Below are 21,913 nucleotides of genomic sequence, written 5' to 3' on the forward strand. Positions count from 1 at the left end.
GGTTTTTATTCTTGCTTTCGTCCACCATCTCCTTCCTCACTATGCTCCCTTGACTTCCTTTTGGAATGGTAATGTACATTGTGTACCAATGTATGCTAGAATACGTGATCTGCTTCTTGACTTTGATTTATAGGAGTTACAGTAAAGAGACTGCCATGAGTCCCACAGAGACTTTGGACTTTTAAACAGCACTGAGACTGTGATACACTATGGGGGCTTCTGTAGTAGGAATGAATGCATTTTTTTGCATTATATGGCTAAAAGCCTAGGGGCACCAGAGAGTTGAAGGTGGTGGTTTGAATAAGAATGGCTCCCATAGGGTCAAATATTTGAAGGCTTAGTCACCCTCCAGGGAGTGGAATTGTTTGAAAGGATTAGAAGGATTGGGGGTGTGGCCCTGTTGGGATTGGTGTGGCCTTGTTAAAAAAAATGTGTACCACTGGGGGTAGGATTTGAGGTTTCAAAAGCCCATGCCAGGCCCAGGCTCCTCTCTTGTACTCTGCTTTCAGATCAGGAGGTAGCTCTCAGCTGCTTCTCCTGCACCATGTCTGCTTGACACCATACTCTGTGCCATGATCACAATGAACTAACCCTCTGAAACTGTAAGCAAGGCTCCAATTAAATGTTTTCTTTCATAACATTTGCCTTGGTCACTGGCGTCTTTCACAGAAACAGAACAGTAACTAAGACAGTGGCTCCATTACAAACAGTGAGACTGAAAAAAACCAAACCAAACAAAACAAAATCACTGAGGAGCTGGAGAGACAAGTCATCAGTTAAGAGCACTTGCTCTTGCAGAGGGGCAGGCTCTTAGCACCTGCAAGGCACTCACAAACATGTAAATTCCACTTCCAGAGGACCCAACACCCTCTTCTAACCTCTGAAGGCACCAGGCACACATATGGTGCATATACATATATGAAATCAAACACTCATACATACAAAAAAACACAATAAACACATCTAAAAAGAAAATCTGATTTAACAATGGCCAGGCCCAAATGAAGTCACTGGTGAATTTTAACATACTTTCAAAGAAGAATTAATACCAATGCTTCTCAAATTATTCCATAAAACAGGAGGGAGCACTTCCAAACTCTAAGATGATCCCAAAACCAATAAAGCTATAACAACAAAAGGAAACGATAGACCAGTCTCCTTGAATGCAGGCACAAAAATTTACAACAAAATTCTTGTGAACTAAAATCAATAAGACATCAAAAGAAATGCAAAAACAGAACATTCGCCCTAATAAAGCTCAATAAATATTCTTTATAAAAACAATAAATTTAACATACCAATAAATAAAATCAAAAGACACAAATCATAAGGTCATCTTGGTAGATACAGAAAAGGCTCTGGACAAAAATCCAATGTCCTTTCATGACAAAAGTACTGTAGACCAGGAACCGAAGGAATGCATCTCAACACAATAAAGGCTGTTTCAGGGCCCTGACATGCACCAAGAGTCTACACATTCCCATCTAGGTCAAGATAAAGACCAGTCTTCTATCAGCAGACTGAAAGGCAGGCAGGAAGGAGCCCAGGAAGGCTTTCTTGAGCATGCCCACCTAGTTCCTGTTTCTCGAGATGGAATGCAGATGGCACTGGGACAGTCTGGGAAGAGGACCTCACTTGAGGTGAGCTAAGATTTCCCTTTAAAATTTCTCCTATACATACCATGTGCAGATAACTGTATAGAATATATACTGCCCTTCAGCTCAAGAATGCGATGCCAGACTGAGGGGAGGCACTTTTGCTTAAAGAAGAAGGCTTGAGTGGATGGTAGAGCACACTCTAAGCAAGTTCAGCAGTGGCCTGGGGTGCCAGTGAGAAGCTCACATGGGGAGAAGAGACAGGTACCTAACAGCTTTTATACCTCGCTAGGTGGTGATAGGAACACCATGGGGCCACTAGAAGGGCATCTGGCACAGTCACCCTCTGCTCAGGAAGCATTGGAAAAGTCAACTGAAGCCAGGTAAATGGTAGGGTAGGTGTATTCCAGTCAAACAACGAAACCCTCAAAGACAAAGGACAGTATGCTATGTCAGGGCATGACATCAGACTTGGCACCGTGCTGGACATCCCATAAGTCTACACAGTAGGTCAGCAAGAGCACCTAGAATGTGGCTATTCCAGGGTGAGGGGTACATGCAGCGCATTAGGATGTGGCCTGCTTGATACTCACTTCTGATCCTGAAAGGAGGACAGAGACTAGGAGGCTGGGGGATATGCTAATGTTAGCAACATACTGATGGCCAATCCTCTCTCGCTCTATCTCTTCCTCTCCCTGCCCCTCCCACCTGTCTTCCACAGGGGAAAAATTCCACATTAACAAACACACTCAAGTTACTGGATTTGGGGTCCACTTAAATTTGGCAATTAACTTTGAGGATCCTGCCAAGAACACAACTTGTGACAGAGAGGACAATTAAGGCTGGCTGTGGGTGGGCTGCATCCTCCCTGTTCTAGGAGAAAGCCTGCTGTGAAAGCATGAGGACCTGCCTTTGGATCCCCAGGGTCTAACTCCACGTGCTGGGGGTGGGGCGGAAGGAGGCAGATCTTTGGGACTCAGTGGCTGAATCTAGACAAATGGATGAGTTTCAGCTTCATGAGAGAGCTTATCTTGAAAAATAAGGTACAGAGAGCAATCAACAAAAACATCCAACATTAACCTCTGCCCCCACAGTATGCCCCCCCCACATAGAATCAGAAGACATTAAAAAACTAACCAATGAGAAGATATAAGATGCAGTATCTGTCTGTGAACGACAAAAATTTCTGTGGGCTTGAAATTCAGTATTAAAAAATTTCAAATAGCATGTTTAATTGTATTTTTCTTCAAAATAAACATACTTCTGGAAAAATGTAGGGCAAAAAGCAATCCAGAAAGAAAGGAAAATAAGTACAAATGGCCAGACCAACAAATCTCCGCGAATACCAATTTTAAGTTTTAAAAGGTCACCGTCTGAGGCTGCTTAAATTTGACAAAGCCTGAGCGCCCCCTGATGGCTAGTTGGAGCTCCTACAGCACATGCTGTAATTTTAGCAGCCCTGGGGTCAACTTGTTTACTTTTTTCCTTCAAATAATCAAAGTGATTATTATTAAGCAAAAGTGCTGTGCGCAAGAAAAACAAAGTGTATGGGTTTGTGACAGCAAATGTGGACTGTTTAAGAAGCTTCTAATTTAGTAAAATTGAAGGTCAAAGCGGACTTCCTAAGCTCGAGATGAGGTGTGCACTTTTATAAGGGTACGTGAAGAACTGCCAGGGAATTTTTGCTTTTAATTCAGTGGATAACTAGTGTCTAAGAATCTTTAAACCATTCCAGGGAAAATAACACAAACGATCAGATGAGAAAGGAAAGCTGCAGCCACCATCTGAGCATCAGCTGCAGGCTGGCGCCCTCCGCTGGCGGCTCCCATCGCTGCAGGGCTGGCAAGGAATGCCACCCACGATGGCCCAGATAAGGGGTGTGGGTGGCCGGGTGACTTTTTGTACCTTTCCCCCAGGCAATTGTGTTGCAAGTACACACTCTTTTTCTTTTGGCAAAAATCTTATCTTGATTCAACCCGAAGGGAACCGGTAAGCCGAAGTTACAAGGGAGCTGTGCTGATACACTCTCCATTGAACAAATGGATCCTGGAGAGTGAAGCCGCCTCCTGGGGAAGGTAAAGAGAGACAATGTTTGCAGAGGAGAGGAAGCTCCGGCATGCACCCCCGAACAAAAGGGAACAAGTGGTCTTTACTCGGAAAACAGCTTCCTATTAGGACTCACTCCTTCGGACATCATGCCTTTCATCCCCACTCAACCACAAAATGATTTTACTGAAGCAAATACAATGGTAGAAAAAGATTTACACTGAAAGAATCTTTAATAATAAACTGTTGCCGATCGGCCTACTTGCCCGTGATTTATAATACAATAAACATCGGATTCTATTACGGCTCATGCACTGAAGCCTCTGCTCTGAAGAACGGAATATGAAAGCACGGGGACCCCGCCATCATCACAATGAAATGAGCATGTATAAATGTGCTAAGAGTATCTCTTTGCATCTTTTATAGCTTGTGTGTATTAATCTGTAACGCTTATTAAGAAAGTCATTGCTATGCAAAGCAGCACCCAATCCCTTTCTTTGGCTTTTCAACAGAGTGCACTGTTTAGCCAATAGGAGGGACCCTCTGGCCCTCATTCTGCATTCATCACAGGCAACATTTGCACAATGTATCTCTCAAAGGCGGCTGAAAAGAAGGCCTTAATACTCATGTAAACAACTGCAAACCAATTACTTAATGAATCAGGCCCACACATAATGAGGTGCAGACAAAGAGCTATAAATGCATTTTTGCGCCCAAGCCCCTGCTTTAAAGTAAAATCCCTCAGCTGTAGTTTGGGCTTAACTAGCACATCATAATTATTGTCTCTAGGACATCAGAGGAAGCCATTTTTTTTAAGGTCCAACAGGGTCCTTTTTTTTTTTTTTTTTCCGAGGTTGCTCATCAGCTCACTGACAAAACAGAGCAAAGAAGAATTTTTAAAAGTGCTACAGCAGCGCAGCAGTGTTATGTTTATTCTCAAGTACTGGGTTTCGAGACCACTTGTAAAAGCAATAAAGCACAAGGAGTGACTGCAGTAAGTGGGATCCTTAAATGTAAGCCTCTAAGAAATTTCAGCGAAGCCAGGCACAAACAGCAGAACCTGAGCTCTCCAAAGCCCAGGGTGGGGTATTAACACTAACAGCCCCAGCACAAGAACCAAACTGTGCCCAACGGCACACCAAGCTGTACACACTCACCGCCGAAGCCTTTCACGCTGGATTACTATCAAGTGTCTAGAACCAAGGGTTCCTGGAAGACCTTTTAGTGGGTTTATTTTTCTTAAAGGGGGAGGGGGTGATGAGATTACCTATAACTTATTAGGAAATTAGCTTCATGCAGAAATATCATAACAAGAGGCTTCTTGCTTTAATTTGTACAGAAACAAAATTTAATTTTAATCTTTGAAATGTGCCCAAGTATGAATGACCAGGTTGAGAAAATGTCCTATATAATCCTATTGCTTTCTAAGTGTGATTAAGAACTTCCCACAGAACTTGTTTTATGTCTTTAAAATATAACGGAAACAAATATTCCTAACAATCTTAAAAACTGAAGGGATAAATTTTTAAGCCAAATAGTAACATTAAGCCCGGGAACTACCTATAGAATTTATTGACCTTTTAAAATTCTCTTACAAGACTGAGAACTTGAATTTACAGCATAACCCTAACTGTATCGTATTCAATCTCTGCAAAACCCAGTTAGCTCCTGTTTTCCCCAACAATGTGAACAAAAGCCAGGATTAAAGTTAAATTCTGATAAACAAGGAAGCATCTTGAATACTCATCAAGTTTCTAAAAGCAGAATTTTAGAAAGTTAACCCATCCAAAGAGTCCAGGTCCTAAAATACCGAAATGTTTTGTAAAACACAAATGAATAGATTTTTCTCCATTTTCATTTTCCTTAATATGACATTTCTGGATCAAATCATTTTGTTATTTGGACATTACACACAGCAGTAGAAATGTAAAGGTCATGTTTTAACATTTTAGCAGGGTCAAGTAGTAAATTCAAAGGTAACACATCATCTAAAGGACACTTTTTTAATGAAGGAAACTTTCTAGGCTGCTTGAAATAGTGTTAGCCAAAGGTAAAGTTAGCATTAGGCAAGTGCTCAGATTCACATTATAAAGGCTTCCTGAGAGACTGGAAGTCACTGCACGATTCGTATTGTAGGCAGATGGTAAATTCAGCACACAACTCACTTATCAGAACTTATAAGGAGTGTTACATTCTAGCGAATGTAAAAACATCAGTTCTGCTCTTGAAAAGGAATAGGCCAGAACGCATTAGAAAAGGAATGAGTAATGTGGCCCAAAGACTTAAGAGAAAAAGAAACCACACACAAAAACTAACATGCAGCAATTGCCTGTTCGTCTATCAGTTGCCTCAGAAAGAAGAACATGCCACTTTATTTCTTTTAAGGCCTGATGTTTTCTCCCTGCCCTTTTCCTGACAACCTCCTTTGTGTGGTCTCTAAGCAGTCCTACTGCGAGCAGCTGTAGACGCTAATTTGTGGTTCACTGAGGTGTCAATTGAGTCTTAAACCAAGGAAACAACAGCTGCAAAACAATACTTGGCTCTGGTGCAAATATTTTCAGAGGTAGACTAAAGTTTCAACTGTTATTTTAGATAAACAAAAAACCCAAACCATAACCCTCCATCAAGTCACACAACAAAATAACAAGCAGCCAGGGCTGAATTCACTGTGTAGTGACATTTCTCATCTTGTTACTGCTATTCAGAAAGGCTTTCACGACTTTACCTTGACAAAGGACTTCCTTCACTAGATGAAAAACTAGCTTCCGAAGCGATTTTGTGGGCTGTCTTTGTCTTGAATGTGCTGCTGCCAATATCCAAACCTGTGACAAGCACAAACAAGGAGAGTGAGAGCTAGCCACCAAACAGCCACGAAACAAGCGCAGATACAGACCCATGATAATTTTGGAAAATTCTGTTTAAATCACAGAAGGGTTTAAGCAGGAAAAATACTCACTGCAAAGAAATAAGAATTTTCTTTGTAATAGAAAAAAAGGTAAAATTAAAAAAAACCAACAAAACTACCCAAAGAGTTCTGCTTTTACTTCATTTTTTCATTCTATTTTGTGGTATGGGGGCTGAACCCAGGGCCTCCTCAAATGTGCTTGGCAACCATGTGACCTAGAGCTAAGTTCTCAGCAAGTTCTGCTTGAAATGGCCAAGATGTACATGTAGGAACATGGGCTGAATAACTGCCTTGGTTAGGACTTAGGCAGGGATGGCTCACCAAGACAACACATACTGGGAACCAGGTCTCAGACACAAGTGAAACTTCTGGATGACAAGCATCCACACTGCCTACTCCGAAGCCCCTTTGCTAAAACCTGTTTCCCATCCCACAAAGAATAAATTTCTGCTAAAAGCCACCAAGGTCACTCTTTCAGCTTGTGCTGAGGAGATGGATATACAACACACTTTCTTCCCTGGGGATGGAGACTGGAGTCCTCATTGTCCTCAGCCTTGGATATTTCTGCAGCAATCTGGTTTCAATGGGCAGTCACCCCATATCCCAGCCTGTGAATGGCTTGCCTGCATGTCATCTTTGTAGCAGAGTAGCTCTGTCAGCACCAGGTCAACTCGACAGGGGCTCCACTTTCATACAGGACAGGGCTTTGGGCTATGAAAAGTGGGGTTCAAAACTTAAGTGGTTTTCCTCTGTAACAGATCTGGAGACAGAGACCTAAACCATCTAACTTGGAAAGTAACTGAAACACTCCTTCAGGAATGAGGGGTGAGGATGAAGAGTCCTATCCAAACCGCCTTTAAATGCTGGGAAGGTTCTCTTGGCCTCACAGATGGTCAACTGCTTCTCTGCAGCCCAAAGGACCTGCGGACAGCACAAGTGAGAAGACAGTGCACAGCCAGTGGAAAGCGCATGCGAAGCACCATCATCCCGAGGGCAGTCAACAGCACAAGAAGCTCGTGCCCAATACTACCATTAGGCCACGAGGTCTTTCAAGGAATACAGTGTCACTGTGAGGTGGCCCGAGGAAACTGACCTGCCTGTGCTTAGCTGTACAACCTGTGATGTGTCATTTCATGCATGAAAAGTTTAACAGGATATGATCAAAATACACTGTCTATGAACTGTTCAAGGAGTTTTATTTGAAATAAGTTATTAATATATTTAATAGTAGTATAATTTTTATAGACAGCCAAAAGATGACAATTTATGCACCTCCCAATTAGTTATCAAAATACATTTGCCAAAAACATTGCAGCACCCCATTCCCAGTCATGTGGATTGCTAAGCAGTTATGCTTGAAGCAAGGCATGGCTCTCTTGGGACCTTATTTATAAAATGAGGGGCTAGACAAACACCTTTTAAGACTAGTCTTGATTCAGATTGTATGACTCCAATGTTAACAGAAAGATGACAGGCATTAAAATCTTTCCAAAGCAATAAGGATCTCCTGTAGGAACGAGGTCCTGCTTTATACTCCAAGAGACTTTGATTTTTGTATTTTCAGAGTTAAATCATAGCTACCAAAAGCTCTGCCCAGGAGGGGTCTTTAACCTAAAGTGGTTCAATGAATCCTTAAAGCAACCAAAATAAATATACTACCACTAATATTACCTAGCCATGTATTCTCCAAATATAGACAGTTCTGATACAGCATAAGCAAGTGTCTTGAAAAGGTGTCTGTCTGAGGAAGAAATGCTCAACACAACCTGCAATCTGAATATAGTCCAAGAATTGTATGACATTAAGAAAGCGCTGTACAACTCTGATCACAGAAAACTAAAGCCACTCTGAGATGGGAAGATGGCTCAATGGTTATGAGCACAGGTTGACCTGGGGTTTAATTCCCAGACCTCTCATGGTGGCCCACAGTCAACTGTAACCATGGTTCTAAAGAATCCAACTCGCTCTTCTGATATGCATGGGCATCAGGGATGTATATGATACACATTTATACATGCAGGCAAAACACTCATGCACATAAAATAAAATATACATAAAATAAAATAAAAATAAGCTACTCATACACTTTCTTCTGTATTATATATCTTTTATAAAGGGTGCTAAATTGAGTAAAACCTAAAAATAAGATATAAGATTAAAATCACTAAAATAATAAATGTAAAATGGGAAAATATAAGAAAATTAAAATAGAAACAAAATCCTATGCTAAAGGATTTTGCCTACATTTTACTTTACTGGGGTTTACAGACCTTTCTTTATAAGAGGAGAATTTCCCTTCCTACAGAGTGAACATGCAGCACAAAGCTGCTCATTTGATGATTCAGAAATGAGGAGATGTGGGGAAGAGAAGACAGGAGCATCTTCTGTGATAGCTGGTGAAAAGATACCACCGTGAAACACCAAGTAGAACCGTAGAGTCTGTAAGAGCTATTACCATGCTGGGCCAGCCCCATGTATCCAGAAGGCAGAGACATTCCAAATGTTTGTTTGCTAAGGATGTCGAAGTTCTTGCTCACTCAGACTCAGTAACACTCCTCACAAAGCAAACTCTAAAACCACACTTCTCTCTGCATAGTGTAGTTGCTGTCTTGAGCCCAAAACAGGATTCAAGTGTTGAACTTGTCCTTACTTACTTGAAAATTGACTTTCAAATTTCTCTTCAGTTTGATTCGAATTATCCTGAAGGGTAGACTTCTTCAGTAACTGGTAGGCTTTTGTCTCTATAGATGAAGAAAATGAAGAAAAGCACAGAAATATTTCCACTGTTCATAACTGTTACTTAAATTCCTCTTATGTGGCTAACACTGATGCATGGTCTCCCTATGGAGCCCAAGTGATGGCATAAAAGGTGTGTGCCACAAATAAAAATTGTGTTGAACCTAAATTTTAAGATTTGGGTTGAATTTTAAGAGTTTGTTTGAGGCCGCGAAATGCACTCAGCTCTTTTGGTGGACTGTGGGTAGATTCAGTAGCACATGAATAGCTGCTCTCCATCCCAAGCCCTGCAGATGTATCCTGGGTAGGCAGGTAACTCCAGAGCACTCCAGACCCTGGTTTTCAGGCTCTTAAGCTAGAGAGTGGGGCTCTGAGAGAGAGGAGGGAGAATGCAAAGATCTCCGGAAGGGCAGAGGCAGTAGGATAGGTTCAGTAAAAAATCTGATCTCAAGGGCTAAGGAGAGGGAGCCTGACTGCAGAAAGCAAGGCCAGGTGCACAGAGGGATCAGCAAAGCTGCGGTCAAAGGTACAAGTGAGATGCTAGGGAAAGCCCTCCTGAAAAGGTACGGACCTCAACATGATCCGGAGGGGTTGTGTCAGCTGTGATATGTTAAGTGGTTGCGGATCAGCTTCGACTTTGCAGGCAAGTGTGCTTTTTGCAAGAGGTTCTCAAAGAATGCAGATCCCCTTCTGTAACAGTCTAGAAGACTTAGTCAGGAAGCCAACTCACAGTACAAAAAGGCCAAACAATGCATGTGAGTTTTTGCAACGTGGGCCCAGGCTCCTCTGTAAGGAAAAAAGAGAGCAAGGAATCGTGCAGTTGAAGTTGCTGTGCGCTGCTGCCTTGCAATGCAGTCACAAAGCCAAAGGAGAAAAAGTAACATGCAGAAATAAAAGCTAGTCTACTATAAACAAAGGACTAAGGGATAAAGAACTGGCTGCAAGAACAGCATAAATCAGAAAATCCGAGGCCTAGGTGGCTGTTAAGGGCTTGATGCACACTGTAGCTTGTGCCTGAGAACTCCAGGGAAACACTTCTCTCATTTGTAATGTCAACCACTCGAAAAATTATGGAGTAATAAAAATTATTAGATGAAACCAACCTTTTAAAAGAAGTAAATTCTTTTCATACATAGAAACAAATGTATATGCATCTTCAAGTTTTTGGTTCTGAATCATGCAGTCAAGCACCATTATATATTCAACTCTATGTCAAACTTAAGCTTAAAAGTAGAAAATGTTGCAGTTTAAAACATAAAACAAGGCAAGAAGTCTACATCCCATGTAGTTTCCAGTCCCCAGGATATGAAAATCTATCCTGTTTTTTAATCCCAGGCTGGTGACACAGCAGGACAAATATATTTCCTCTACTTTGTTGCATCAGCTGGAACCCAATCATTCATCTCCCCGCAAAGCGCTGAGGCGATTTTTTTCTTTTTGATATACATTTTTGGTCTAGAAAACAGAAGTAGCTATAGAGAAAAAAAGGTGAAAACACGCTGAATAAAGGGGCTAGGAGAGAAATGATGCTGAGGAGAGGTGAAAGAAAAAGCCCCAACTTATCTTTTATTCTCTTTTATATGCAAATGTACACCTGCTAAAATACTCCTAAATCTACAAATAAAAAGAAAATATCTGATGAACAAGTGCTTTTAACAGCCCATTACAAGATACCATGTGTTTCACAGTCTCTAAGGGGTGTGTGGAGGCAAGGGATCTGCCCATTGCTTGTGCAGAAATCCTTAATGAAAAAAAAAAAAAAAAAGAGAGTTGGCCTGGAAAGGAATAACAAAGGGAAACACAAACAATACTATCACGGCCGTGCTGCAGGGAACCAGACCTTGAACTCACAAAGAACTGGGGCATTTAACTCTGGGCATATAAGTACTGTTCCTATATGAAGTGGGTAGAAATTCTAAAATTAAAATTGAAAAACGCTTTCTGTATAAAGAATGCTAAGGTTCTATTTATTACTTTTCATGGATTTCTATACATTAAAAATGTTTTCCATTTATATTAGACGCATTGCCGATGAAATCAAACTCAGTTGCTTTTGCAAAATAAAATTAAAAACAAAAAATATATTTCTAAAATTAATTCAAAAGACGTATATTATCATTTTAAGTCCAAAAATCAGCTATCTAGTAATCTGCTCAAATAAAAAATATTTGAATATGAGTGCTTTTACAATTATGAAAATATAAAAAATTCTTGTAGACTTCAGAGAAAGAGGCCAAAAGTCTATGAATGTGGGCAGCACTGGCCCAGGGGAATCCTCGCATCTGGACTTCCGGTGCTAAACTTGTCCCCCTGGAGACCTAGACCAGCAAAATCACTGTGAGCTCTATCTGCTTTCCCCACGAGTGCTGCGGATACACAAGGAACGCTCCTAACTCACAGGGGGCCTGGGGCAGTGTCAGAAAATAGATTTACATTCTAGTTTTAATGTTTGTGAAGCAACTCAACAATTAAACCTGAAAATAAAAGCCAGGTTTGTCACTGACCTTTCATGGCTGCTCCCAAGCTGAACTGAAATAGCTCTGAGGGTACTATATCCGCTTCTCTGTGTCCTTCAGTTCCACATCCACAGGTCCAAAAACCAAACATGGATTAAAAATATTTTGGAAAAAATATATTAGTATTGGGTATGTACAGACTTTTTTCTTGATATCACTTCCTAAATGACACACTATTATGTAGCATTTACATCATATTAAGTGCTAAAAGTATCTAGAGATGATTTAAAGTACATGGAAAGATGTATGTAGACCATATGAAGATACCAAACAGTTTTATATACGGAAGTTGAGCATGTGTGCGGTTTGGTATTCAAGGGGGTCCTGGAGCCCATTCCCCTTGTATATTGAAAGAACTGCACTTCCTACAAACTTAACCACCATACTGCTTGCTGCTTATCACTGTTTAGTAACAGGAAGAAAATTTTCAGCTCTCAAACTCAGGGAACCTTTAACTTTTAAAAGATTGAGGGATTTCTGTGAAAAGCTGGGTTTTAACAGTGTATTCCAGTGCTTTTCATTTTCCCTAGTGCTGGTGAGTGAACTCATGGGCTCATGCAAATTAAGTAGGTGCTCTACCACTCAGCTGCACTCCAGGCCCTAAACATTTCCGAAAAAATCATTTTTAGCAATTGATACTAAATAATTTATATGTTGGAAGGAATCAGAAATATTGGCATTATCTTTGCTACTTACAGAATGACCAGGAATAATGGGTATGAGGCAACCCAAATGCTAGAAATGTAAAATATGAAGAATGCCCTTCTTAAACCCTACAGTGGATTGAATATCGCACTGACTTCCCCTGCCCAAATTCAAATCCACTCAAACCTCAGCATGTGATCTTTTTGGTAACAGATTATTGCAGACACATGAGCTAAGGAGAGCAAGATGACATCTCCTTGCATTTTCACTGGACCCTAAGCCAACGGCTGGCATCTACTTGCTAAAAGGAGCAGACACACAAACACAGAAAAGGAAATAAGAAAGCAGAGGCAAACACTGAAGGGAAACCACCACAAACCAGAACCACAGGGGCTGGGAAGAATTCTTCCCTGGTGCCCCACCCTGGTGGTACCTTGGTTTTTTGCATCTTGAATTGTTCTACTATCTCAGGTTTGTGGCATTGTTTTGTTGCTGAGGGAAGCACCAATACTCCCGATTTTATGAAAATGTCTGAATTCTGACCTCTTCTCTTGATCTGAATTGCCTATGTAAAATATAGGTCCTTTGACAATCTACCGTAGAGGCTCTCCCAGCTTTGAGACTCCCACTGCTTAATTCTCTCAACCTGGAGGCTGACTTGGATGTGTCATAAAATGCTTACACCTGGGATCTACACTGAGTTCTGCTCTAGCACAGTGCAGGAAGCCCACATGGAATTTTACTGCATATTCACTGGGGGACTCTCTTCTCAATTACGAGTTTATGTCTTCAAACGCTGACACACTAATCAACAGCACTTCTCAGAAAGGTCTTTTTTTTCTTTCACATCTATGTCCCCCAGCTGCAAGCAGCAGGTAATAGGCTCAATAGCAGAGGCTGCCTTCTGCCTAGAGACAGAGGTGCTGACTACCATGGACAACACTACAGCAAACCACACCCTGCTTTCCGCATTCCCTGAAGTTCCGTGACCCAGGCACAGCAGATAACCTGTCTCTACTAATTCTTCTGAGTAAAGCACTTCTGGGACAAGGGAAGAAAAAAGCATTCTTGACGAACTTGCAGTCCTGGAGGTTATACGCCATTACACGTGGGTGGCCCAAACTTGTCACTGCATTCTTTTCTCCTGGGGTAAATCCAGTCACCAGTGACAACCTGGCCATTGTATGTGTCCAGCTCCCTTTCAGCTTGGTATAAAACAGAAGCTGTAATGTCTGGAGGGCAGTGTCCAGAACTCCAAGCAGCACCCTGCAAGTTGATCTGATCTGTAAAGCTTCTCCGCGGATGCTTCCGTGTGACGCCGGGAGTATTTCAGCTGGCCAGAGAATATTGAGGAGGAATGGCACAGGGAAGCGACACTTTTAACACAGCTTGACCAACAGAATTGGTGTTAAAAGAATGAGGGGCTGAATGGACATTCTTAGAGGCTTAATCCTCTTGAGATGAAAGCTGACAGCCCTTTTCACATGCAGCTTAAGGAGATGAGTTTTGCCAGGATGGGCACGTGGGGTGGGAAAAGTGGCAGTGGAGTGAGTGATTGAAGAGATAGTGTTCTGGCCTGAATCAACAAGCATTTAAAGAAACTCCTTAATTCCCCATTTTTATTCATTTGTTTGACAAATTAAGGGCCCACTGTGTGGTACATACTATGTAAGGGGCTGTTTTTCATGATTTAATGTAAGTTGTATCATTTGCTTAAACTAAAGCTTGATACTGAAAGGGACATTAGTGTGAATACAAATTAAAATGCCATCACTGAGGATGTGAGTACTTCAGAGGGACATGTTCTCTTATAATCTTACTAAGCATCACTTTCCTCCTGAGTGTTTCCAGGGAAACTGACCAGAATATCCTGCATCCTCCATCTGGATGAAGATGGTCCAGATGTTCTCAGGCCTGTCACACTTTAGAAAAGGAAAGTCTGGCCTTGGAAAATTTTTGCAAGCTGCTCACTTCTCTAGGTGTAGTTAAAGAGAAAGGAAAGGTATGACTGCTTAACATTGCTCCCCAGAACTTCTTTGGTAAACCCATCTTTTGCTATGATGTACACTGAGGTCTAATTGGCCCAGATGCCTGAATGCAGCCGCCTTTCTGCTGCTGTAACAAAAGAGACAAGATGGAGGAATGAAAACATCAAACCCGTGGATTCCACATCCTCTGAGCTAGCCCTTATGCTTCTGTTTGACGTCAGGATGAGCTACTCAAATTGAGTCCTGTAGGACTATTGTGAATATTAGAAATGACTGAGGCTTTGAGGCCAGCCTGGTCTACAAGAGCTAGTTCCAGGACAGGCTCCAAAGCTACAGAGAAACCTTGTCTAGAAACAAACAAACAAACAAACAAAAAACCAAACCAAAACAACAACAACAACAACAAAAATGAGTGAAGCTCACTGAGGGCAGAGGCATTCTTTTCTGACCTGGATATCCCGAGATTCAGTCTAAGTAATAAGCTAATACATTAAACATGTAAATGGTATATTACTTATCATATAAAGAAAAACATATGTTCATAGATGTGACATTCATCTGTTTTATCTGGATTCTTTATTAATGATACTAGACAAATCAAAAGGGCTAGACTGTTAACAACAAACTAGCCCGTGGAAATACTTGGTCTTGTTGACTGGGGAATGAGTGCTATTATGAGGGGCATTCTATTTAAATCTTAGTGAAGAAAACTTACTTTTTCTATGATGACTAACAGAGCAGATATCTTTAGAGAAATAATAAATTCTTTAAGAATGGACTTCTCTGCTAAGAAGACTTACGTTTGGGATGGCTTAAGTAAGAAGGGGAAATAAAGACATTAGAATGTTAGCATATTGTAGTTGACTTTATTTAGGCCACCAACTCACAAATAACACAGAGTCTTATTAATTATGAAAGCTTGGCCTTACCTTGGGCTTGTTTTTAACTACCTCTTATAACTTAAATTAACCCATTTCTATGAATTTATGTACTGCCCATCCTGCTTCCTCCGTGTCTCCCTGCATCTCCAGCTGGCAACTCCCCTGAGTGCCTAGATTCCTCCTCCTACTTCCTCTCTCTGCCTGGAAGTCCTACCTAGACCTCTGCCTAGCTTTTGGCTGTTCAGCTTCTTATTACACCAATCATAGCAATACACTTTCACACAGTGGACAAATATCCCACAACAATACATTAATTCCCTTAGTGTACAGGGAGAATCAGTCTTGTATGAAGGAATGATAGGTTCTATAACAAGAATTCCTTCTACAGAGCCTGGTGTGGTTCAGGTTCTCAGCCCATTTAGGATATGAAAGCTAGAAAGTGCCTCTGTTACTGATCTGTACTTTAGCTATGCTCAGTAAATGATCGACCTTGCACAGAGCAGCTCCTCAAATATACAGAAAAAGAGAGGGAGCAGGTGTGCCCCTCTTATGTTACTGTCTCAGGACTCTTATTCTGAGAACAGTGTAATTTCAGAGTTCTCCACCCAGCCTGGAACTTGCCCTAGACTTCACCTTGCCCTCTTGCTTTCCTATTTCCTTTTAAAATGGACGCAAAGCGAATAGGTACACAGAGAAAGACTCACACTGGAGAGCTTTTCCAGACACTAAAGTCACTACTATTACCTTCTGGTTAACCTGAGGGACAGTTTTATAAGTAGTTTTCAATTCTAACACCCCAATATAATTTTATTTGAGTTGCCCCAAGTCTCATTAGAAAGCAGTTTCATCCACTAGCAAGGGCCCACAAAATGGCACACAGAAAAACAACTGAGGATAATTTTACTCTACCGAGAAAGCTGGTATCCCAACTGGATCTCTATTTTAAGAAAAGGTCCCAGGGGCAGGAGAGATGGCTCAGAGGTTAAGAGCACTGGTTGCTCTCCCAGAGGTCCTGAGTTCAATTCCCAGCACCCACATGGTGGCTCATGACCATCTACAATGGGATCTGATGCCCTCTTCTGGCCTGTAGCTGTACACGCAGAGCACTCATATGTAAAATTAAATAAAATTAAAAAAAAAAAGAAAAGGTCTCATGCATGTGTTCCACGGCATGTTTCACAAAAAAAGAAGTTAATTTTGTTGGCCATTAAGGACTTCATCCAGCCTGATCTACACAGCAAATTCTAGGATATCCAGGGTACACAGAAAAACCCTGCTTCAAAAACAAAACAAAACAAACAACAAAACAAAACAAGCAACAAAAACCAGGACTTCATTTTCAACTACACAATACAGTTGTGAAATGGCAGCTCACACTTTCAGTTTCCTTCTGAGTCTTCATCATGGTATGCACATTATGTATGCTACAGAAAGCTAAAGATATCACACGGTTAGCCTCAAACTATGTTATTCATTGAAATATTTTCTACACAGAGTGCATTTTGGGTAATGTTGCATTGTCCATCAATACTTATGAGACAGTACCATAGAGAAGGCCTGCTGCATGGCCATCAAATACCCTGCAGTACATTCATCTGTGAGCATTGAGTCACTAAGGGCTTCTAAGTGCGCAGAACCAGATACCCCCAGCCTGGTAAGTAAGATCCCAGGAGCCAGTCTGCAATTCACCTGTAAGGGTTTCACTTGTGGAACTCATTGGAATTTCCAAAAGTATCCATGAGTTAAAAGTATCTTTCTGGAGTCAAATCATTGGCTGTGCTCTCAAGTGGAGTTGTCCTGAAAGAGCTAACTCAGCAGTGCTGCTGGGAAGTACTATCCCCAATGAGCCACAGCTACACCATGTTCAGGCTGGTCTTGGGCCTCAGTCACGTCATAACTCAGGGAGGTTGAGCAGTGACAGCCTGACACACTGGAGGCAGCCAGCCACCGTGCAGGCCCACCTAGGGACTTCTTTTTCTGAGGCATTGCATTTTCACCCCTATGATTATTTTGTTTGCTTGTTTTACTCTTTGAGCTTGTTTTGTAAGAATCCTTTTAACTGAGAGCTAGGAACTGATTTGTAAGTGTTAGGGGGTGTGATATCCTGCACAAAAGACCTTATTGTTACCAACATTTGGACTATTACTGTAGACCACAGACAGCAGGTCTCGAGCGTCTAATATCTAGTATTGTTATACAGAGAAGCCCTGTCTCAAGCATGAACATCCTAAGAGGCTGCAGGGGAACGCTTAGAAGGACAAGCCCATGGGTGGAGAGGACAAAACAGCAATGCTCTAGGAAAAATAACTTAACAAAGTTTTCCAGAACTTCAACACTATTATTTATCTATTCATTTATTTTGAGACAGGGCTTCTCTGTGTATCCCTGGCTGTCCTAGAACTCACTCTGTAGACTAGACTGGCCTTCAATATACAGAGTTGCCTGCCTCTGCTTCCCGAGTACTAGGATTAAAGGTGTGCATACCACCACCTGGCCTGAAACTTGCACTTTATACCAGGCTGGCCTTGAACTGGAAGATCTGCTAGCCTCTGCCTCCATCAGATGCAGCTCTCCTGTGCTATAATACAGTTAATACTTCAGTACACTATGGCATGGTATTCTCTGTCAACTACTGACAGATGGAGGGTGGGCTGTTAAAGTTACAACTTATTTTAAGTAAATTTACAGATGGCCCTTTGTGATCACAGGTTTATAGTCCTAACTGAAATTCATCCAGAGTCATTAAATACTTCTGCACTCAGAGGTATCAATAAATATATACCAAATAAAAAGATAACCAAAGGACTTCATGGACATCTACAGCTTATGAATCATCTCTACTTCTAGTAACATCACCAACTAAAATATACAAGCAAAACCCAGAGGAAACCCTATCAGCATTTTCTCAAAATGACAAATAAAAGCACAATGAACATCAATTGGAAAAAAATATTTAAACTAAGGAAAATCTTTGTATTTGGGAGTAAAATGTTACACATACATAATAATTGCTCTGCTATAAACTCCATTTTCAAAACAAGAGTTTATAACAGAAACTTGAGTTTAAAAATGAATCATCATTCCGTGAACTATATTACCACAGCAGCAAGACATTCACCTTTGCTTGTAAATGAAAACAAGACTACCTCATGCGCAGATGCATGCCTCAGTACCTCATGCGCAGATGCATGCCTCAGTACCTCATGCGCAGATGCATGCCTCGGTACCTCAGCAACGGTGTGTTTACTTGTATAAATATTTAAAGTCAGACCTTTGAATTCATAATGAAGCAACATAGCACTTTACAAAATAAGGATCTAGTGAATTTAGATGTACAACAAATAAGATTCTGTTCAGAATACTAATTGCTGCTTGCTGATATTTTAAGCCTAAAAAATGTAATAATACAATTCAGATTCCACCTATAAACACACCTAACACATATGCAGAAGTCTTAATAGGTCTTGATAGACGAAGCATGATTACTGAGACTTTTGAATTGCCAGACAGGCTTTTGTACCTGAGGTATGAGCAAATTTCTACCTAGCACATTTTTTTAGAACATTAGTTTTAAGCAGTTTCCAGTCTGATTACTACAGGAAAGAAAAAACAAAATCAGAAACATCTACAGTGTGTCATCTAGTAACTGGGCACTCTGGCAAACTGACACCTCTCCAATGGCTACAGGGGCTAAAAAGCTGCATGACGGAGGATATTTACAGACTGAATGTTTACAATCAAGATGAAGAGCTCAGTGGACAGGGGCTATGCTAACACAGCCTGCATGCAGTAGCTAGGATATTCTCTCTCCTCACTGAGTCCCTGGACCCACCAATGACTGACCCTGAATGCTCTGATGATGCAAAGACTGCATACTGGGCCTGAAACTGTTAGGCTCTGGCAACTTTACCTGTGGCTGGGGTTGCAGCTATGCTTTCTTCCTTGCTCTCATCTCCACAGACACTCGAAACTTCTAAAAGTAAAAACATAATAAAAATGTGTTTCAAATTTATGGAACAGATGTTCTTCAGTGCTAGCAGTGGAACTAGGGCCTCACACATGATAGGCAAACTCTCTGTACCACTGAGCTACACTCCCAGCCCTATAGGTGTTTTAAGATTTATTTTATGTACAAGAATGTTTCACCTGCATGTATAAATGTATGTGTGTCTTGTGCCTGCTGGAGGCCGGAAGAGAGCTGGAGTTAACAGACAGTTGTGAACTGTCATATGGATGCTGGGAACCAAACCCGAGTTCTCCCAAAGAGCAGCCAGTGCTCTTAACCCCCTCTCTCCAACCCCTGTATGTGGAGTATTAATAACCATTCTTTTCTTTTTCACTGTCTCTTCATTTACAATTCTTGTCTATTTATTTGTCTTAAGGGCACATAAGTTTTTTTTTTTTTTTGGTTTTTGTTTTTTTGTTTTTTGAGTTCGAGACCAGCCTGGTCTACAAGAGCTAGTTCCAGGACAGGCTCCAAAGCCACAGAGAAACCCTGTCTCGAAAAACCAAAAAAAAAAAAAAAAAGTTTTTTTTTTTTTTTTAACTTGTGAGCATTTTATTTCACTAGAAGCTTAACAGAACAACACTTAGGGTTCCCACTTCTGCCTGACTGAGAACATGCATATTAACTGGAAGGTACCACAGAACAAACACAGACCATGCACTTAAAACCTGAGCTAGGCTTTAGTTAGTCATCTTTTATAGTAATACCCTGAGAAAGAGGATGCTGCATTGACTTGGAACGCCTTTTTGCTGTGGACACTGTTTAACAATGGTTACCTTGTTCCCTTGTAAGAACACTGTTGAGCCGCAGAGCGGGTTTTGCTTCCTTTATTCCATTATTGTCATTCAGAATAGATGGCATGCTGCACGATGATTCAGTGCTGTGAACAGCTGACCTATGGTCACATTCTTCTGTAAGGACTTTTTTCAATAATGCTGTGGCCTACAGTGTTTCAAAGAAAGCACACACACACACACAAAATCAAAACAAACTGGAACCCCATTCTCTTTGCTCTCAAAGACTCAGATTTAAAATATTATTTTAGGTTAATCTTTACTTAGAATTTAGATCGTTTCCTGACATTAAAATGTCCTTGAGGTCAAAATAGCAGAGAAGGGGAAGGGGAGAAAGAGAACCTGCATGAAGTTATGAAGTTGGGTGGGTAGGGAGGTGGAGAGAATCTTGGAAGAGTTGAGGAAAGTAAAAACATGATCAAAACGTTTTAAATTAAAAGTAACATCTGGTTATTTTCCAGTACAATTTAATTCTATACAGGAGTTTCATCACAATAATATGTTCTTGAAGACTGAACCTTGGGCACACAAATGTTCTACTTAGGAAGTAAGTATGTGAGATGAGGTCACCTCTGTTTATCTGAGCTAGTTTGTTTGCCCTTTGGTATACATAAGAGCAGACCCTCAGACCTCCTTTCTGAAGGAAAAATTTATTCTTTCATTGCAGGAGTCCTGTTTTCTAGACTTGTAAGAGAGAGTTGGTTTAAGGCTGGAGATGTCTCAGTAGTTGAAAAGCACTTGCTGTTCTTGCAGGGGACTTGGGTTTGGTTCCCTGCACCCATATCAGGCAGCCTGTAATTTCAGTTCCTGGGGATCTGATGCCCTATTTGGACCATTGCAGGTATGTGATGCACATATAGACAAACATGCACACATACCTAAAAATGAATTAAAGAAAAAAAATGCACCAAGCAAAATGATAACCAACTTGTTTGAGTCTTAATCTTTAGCCAAGGATAAAAGTCTACACTTGCCTTTGAGTGTTCTGAGCAGCTGGGGAAATTTACCTGCTACCCTGCATATCTTTTTCAAAGTACACTAACTAGCCTATCTATATAGGGAAATTGATTTTTAATCATAGCCTACCTGAGAAGCAAGGTGAAGAAAAATGGCAATGAATGGATCTGAGCTAACTAAGTGTTTTAATTTCCAGGTAAGCACTTTGCTCCTAAGACAGAGCTTTGCTAATAACAATAGTTCGGTATCTGTCCCACTGACAGAGTACACACTCTATTAGGAAGTGGTGATTTGCTCCATCCTGGTCATAGTGCTGGGGACCTGTTGACTGATGATTATAGAAAATATGGGGCAGCATCCAATCTGTAAGAAATGGGTCCAAGACATCACAAGCCAATAGGACAACGGCCCTCAAGTCCTATGCAGTTCAGTGTTCGAGTAACAAGCAATTGTTCAGTGAACAAAAAAGAAATCACAATCCTTCATGATTAGCATGAAGAAGGAAAAGATGCTCCATGTGAGAGCCACTGAAGCAGAGCATGGGAGACCCAGCTCTGAGCATTCAGCTCAGCTAATCCTTCAAGACCACAGTCTTTGGCTCTAATGCTGCTGCCGCTGCAAAGCTCTTTCTTTCTGATTTCCTTAGGGCTGATTTATCTCCTGGACCCAGGGCTTATGACAGAAACTAGAGAAACTGGTCTGGGGGTGTTGTGTTAAGCAGCTGTAATTGTTGGCCAAAGACCCAGCTATTAAGTTAGCCTTGGAGTAGGACCTTGTGCTGCAGTGCGTTATTAGGTTCTTTGCCTCTATTGGTATAAACTGTGCCTGGATTTTACTTCAATTC

At 41.1% G+C, this 21,913-nt stretch overlaps 1 protein-coding gene across 3 annotated transcripts in view; it reads right to left on the reverse strand.

Annotated features, from left to right (window-relative positions):
- The window catches only part of Kiz (kizuna centrosomal protein), a 105,208-nt gene that overhangs the window by 6,761 nt on the left and 76,534 nt on the right, over positions 1-21,913 (reverse strand). For all 3 annotated transcript variants that reach the window (XM_038330306.1, XM_038330305.1, XM_038330307.1), the window contains 5 exons: positions 20,095-20,260; positions 19,223-19,285; positions 11,787-11,852; positions 9,201-9,287; positions 6,367-6,463 (listed from right to left, as the gene is read on the reverse strand). In XM_038330306.1, the coding sequence (XP_038186234.1) occupies positions 6,367-6,463; positions 9,201-9,287; positions 11,787-11,852; positions 19,223-19,285; positions 20,095-20,260 (479 nt within the window). The remainder of the gene's footprint in view (positions 1-6,366; positions 6,464-9,200; positions 9,288-11,786; positions 11,853-19,222; positions 19,286-20,094; positions 20,261-21,913) is intronic.

The sequence above is a fragment of the Arvicola amphibius genome, chromosome 5 (genome assembly GCF_903992535.2).
Source record: "Arvicola amphibius chromosome 5, mArvAmp1.2, whole genome shotgun sequence".
Lineage (NCBI taxonomy): Eukaryota > Metazoa > Chordata > Mammalia > Rodentia > Cricetidae > Arvicola > Arvicola amphibius.